The sequence below is a fragment of the Panicum virgatum genome, chromosome 2N, assembly GCF_016808335.1.
Source record: "Panicum virgatum strain AP13 chromosome 2N, P.virgatum_v5, whole genome shotgun sequence".
NCBI lineage: Eukaryota > Viridiplantae > Streptophyta > Magnoliopsida > Poales > Poaceae > Panicum > Panicum virgatum.
Genome location: NC_053146.1, coordinates 60,553,907 through 60,557,794, shown reverse-complemented (window position 1 = coordinate 60,557,794; position 3,888 = coordinate 60,553,907). Strand labels below are relative to the sequence as shown.

The following is a 3,888-nucleotide window of genomic DNA, read 5'->3' as shown; positions in this document are numbered from 1 at the left end:
CCTGGGAAGATCTTGAAGCTCTCCGCCAGCGCTTTCCTTCTACTCCCGCTTGGGGACAAGCAGGCTCCTTACAGGGGGGCGTGTTACTACCGCTCCTGAGAAGGTCTCCGATCCAACTGGGCCCCGGCGCTCATCTCGGCCCAAGCTCCCAAACAAGCGTGTGTCCGGGCGAGAGTGGATTCGGCCCGAGTAGTGGTGTGCGTGAGCTGGCGCCTGCGTGCGCGTCGCGTGCGTCGCGTGGCTGGGTTCCTTGCTTAAGGGAAAAGAAGGAGCAGAGCTCCGCATGTATGAACAAAAACATAACACTCTTCTATGGAGAAATCTGTCCTCCGTGCGAATCCCCTCTCTTCCTCTCGCTGATCCTATCTCTGATCCGCTCTTCTCTCCGGTAGCTAACAATATATTAGAGCGCTTCATGGCCTGGAAGGGTCCAGCCCCCCCTGCTCCCACGCCGGATCCACCCCTACCCAAGCTTGATTCAGATGAGGATTTCCACATCACTGGCCCGAGGCATATGATGACAATTTCTCCGACAGAGACAATTGAAATAGATTGGTATGGATGTACATCACGCTTTCGTGCCCTCTTCTAGCTAGGTAGAGAGTGCATTTCACCATCTCCAATGCTTTTCTCATCGAATAAACAGAAACAGACTATCTTTCTTGTATTCCCACGCGTTGGAATAGTGTCCAAAATCATGTTCCTCCAAAAGTAGCCTACATAAAGGAAGTGAATTATTTCTTCTCAAAAATCAATTTTTTCGCTCTCTTCCCTATGCTCGTTAGCCAATCCCAAGCATATGAGATACAGATAGGGCAGTAAATGGCCTATAAAATTGAGCCTAGAAGTTTTAAAAGTCGGCTCGAAAAGGATGGATGGCTTATATTCTATATATATTTAAGTTAAGAATGATTAGGAGCTGAGTTGGATTGTGAAGAGTATATTAGGGCCAATCTATTGCCACCCCTAGATATAGAGCTAGATGAGGTTAACCTAGTAGCTATAGGAACAATCGTACAAATAAACTTAGCATGCTGGCAATAAAAGAAAATGTACGTGTTTAGTCATCTCATTATAATCACAGAGACGCAGCACTTTTGATTCTCTGACGAGTTCTCTTAGTTAAATTATCCTTTGTTAAAATTACATATTGTTGGAGGTACCAAACCAATGATTTTTTTTCATATTAGGAGGAATCTTCAGCTAGCTTCAATGGTTCCAGACTCCCTCCGTCCCAAATTACAATTTATTTTGACTTTATTAGATACATAATTTTGTTATGTATCCAGCACCTAGGTGCAATGAAAAATATATGTATCTAAAAAAGCTAAAATGAATTATAATTTGAGACGGAGGTAGTACTACTGAATGGTGAATTTTGATTTATCACATACTCCTACATCGACCGGCGTTGACCATACTGAATAGACTATCACCATTTCAGGGACAAGGAGGAGCACCGCCGCTGCATCACCGCCTGTCTTGTTAGAGGCACTTACGTTCTGGAGAGCGAGCGAACCAAGTCGCGCGAGGCCAGCGACGACACACGCGCGCCGGCGTGGTGGGAGAGCTTCCACTTCCGCAAGCTTTGCGTGCTCGAGTGTGAGTGCGAATGCGTCTTCTGCCAGATCGGCCGGCACATCGTCGACATCGACTTTGGAAGACAGCGCTTCATCTACGGAGCCATCTTCGAGTACGTGCCACCGGGCGGTTCGCCACGCCACCCGTCGGCTCCGAGCTACGTCGTCGCCTTCCGGGGCACCATGCGACGGGACGCCACAACTGTGGGCGACATGCGCCTCAACCTCAGAATCCTGCTCAACGCGCACCACAGCTGCGGCCGCTTCAGCCATGCGCGCGAAAAGGTCAGGGAATTCCTGAACTCGACGGCCATCCCCAATGGCGGCTTGGTGTGGATGGCGGGTCACTCGCTCGGCGCGTCCATAGCTCTGGACGGGGGGCGTGATATGATGGCCCAAAGGGAGTTGAACTTGAACATCCCGACCTTCCTATTCAACCCACCGCATGTATCGTTGGCCGCGGCGTTCAACAACGAGCTGCCCATGGCGAAGGTGGCCAAGATTGTTGTGACTTCCTCGAGCTACTTCTTCAAGCACGGACTGGGGACAGTTCTGATGAAGCGCCACAAGGAGGACATGGGGGAACAGTTCAAGCAGCTATCGCCGTGGATACCGAATCTGTACGTGCACCGGCGGGACTTCATCTGCAAGGGCTTCATCGACTATTTCGAGCAGCGGGAGCAGATGCACAAGCTGTTGCCCGGCGTGGCCGCGTCGGGCACCACGCTGTCGTACCGGGACATGTGCCTCTTTTTGTTCGGCATGCACAAGGAACGGCCGCACCTCCTGCCATCCGCAATGCTGTGGGAGAACCAGAGCTCAGTTGGCAACCCGCACGAGCTCCGGCAGTGGTGGCTGCCACAAGGCCCGGAACTGGTGTTGAGCCGCAAGGCATACAAATGGCCTGCTTAGCATTCAATGCGGATGGCCCGGATACAGCGTCGATGTTCGTAATTTTAGTTTTATGTTTTATGACTTTGCAGAAAATGTACTTGCATATGGGTTATATATATATATATATATATATATATATATATATATATATATATATATATATATATATATATATGCTCAGCACCTTATACTAAAATAATAATTGTGCATACAGTCTTGATTATTGATTTCTAAATTTAGTAAGAATTTGATGCTAAAAAATGAAGCCAAAAGTTACTTTCAAATTGTTTAATTAATGATCATTAGGAAAAATTATTTTATTTTTAATGTTTTTATGACAAAAAATTGTATGAAAAAACTGATTTTATGCTAATTTGGCATCTAATGGAACAATGACCCCTAGTATCAATATAATATAATCCTTGTAGCGAAATGTTGAGGTTAGTTAGTTGGTTCGGTTCACAAACTCAATTTATTTCCACCCTATACTATTCAGTGTCTTTGCCATATTATTTAGTGTTGGGTCAAAGATCCAATAAAGAAATGATATGACAAGCTAAGTGTAGCTAAGTATATGGATATGTAGAAGGTTTCTATATAATTTGGTCTTTGGTGTTTGCCATATTATTCATATAGGGGCTTTAATGTCAATCTAGTGACTATTGTTCAAGCTAGCTTCTAGTTTAATCATATGAAATCATATTTATTGTCCCTGTTTGGTAGAATACGTTCCACACATCTGTGAGTGGCCGGTTCATGCTCTATATTTTGCTGCACTTGTCCAAACAGTTGCGGCTGTCAATTGGACACCTCAAATTATATTCATGGGACCTAGAAATCCTACAAATTTGATCTCACAAACTTATTAGTCCTATTGATTATGTTGTCATACAATCACTAAAATCACAAATAATGCCTAATGGGGCCATGTTCCTTACAATATCTAAATTACGCACATCTGCCATTATAAAAAAAATAACCACCTAATCTTTATAAATTACTCAGCTAGCTATTATAAAATTAAAATAACGCAAATAACCCCCAAAATTTACATATAAATTATCCAATTGTATTATTATTAAGAGTTAAAGTAACCCTAAATCTGAATCTAAATTATATAATTATAACAAAATATTAAAGTGCACCGATATAAAATTTTAAATTACTATTTTTATCATTATTAATATATTATTTATGCTACTTTTATATAAAAATATAACCTACGATGATATTTGTCTCCATGTATTCGTGTAAAGATGGAAGAGATAAGAACACCAATTCACAAATAAATGATTCGGTAGACCCCCTACGAATATAATATAACAACACCAAAGATTTACAACCTTCGACATCTATATAAGATTAGATATACGAACGTTCTTAGCTTCAAGGGTCATACCTTTGGCTCTAGTTA

The 3,888-nt window shown here is 43.1% G+C and overlaps 1 protein-coding gene across 1 annotated transcript; it reads left to right on the top strand.

Annotated features, from left to right (window-relative positions):
- Positions 1-403: 403 nt before the first annotated feature.
- LOC120658951 (GDSL esterase/lipase At4g10955-like) lies at positions 404-2,577 on the top strand. The gene is made up of 2 exons (XM_039937058.1): positions 404-555; positions 1,445-2,577. Exons 1-2 carry the CDS (start codon positions 416-418, stop codon positions 2,490-2,492), a joined length of 1,188 nt encoding a protein of 395 aa, XP_039792992.1. The 5' UTR covers positions 404-415; the 3' UTR covers positions 2,493-2,577.
- The last annotated feature ends 1,311 nt before the right edge of the window (positions 2,578-3,888 follow it).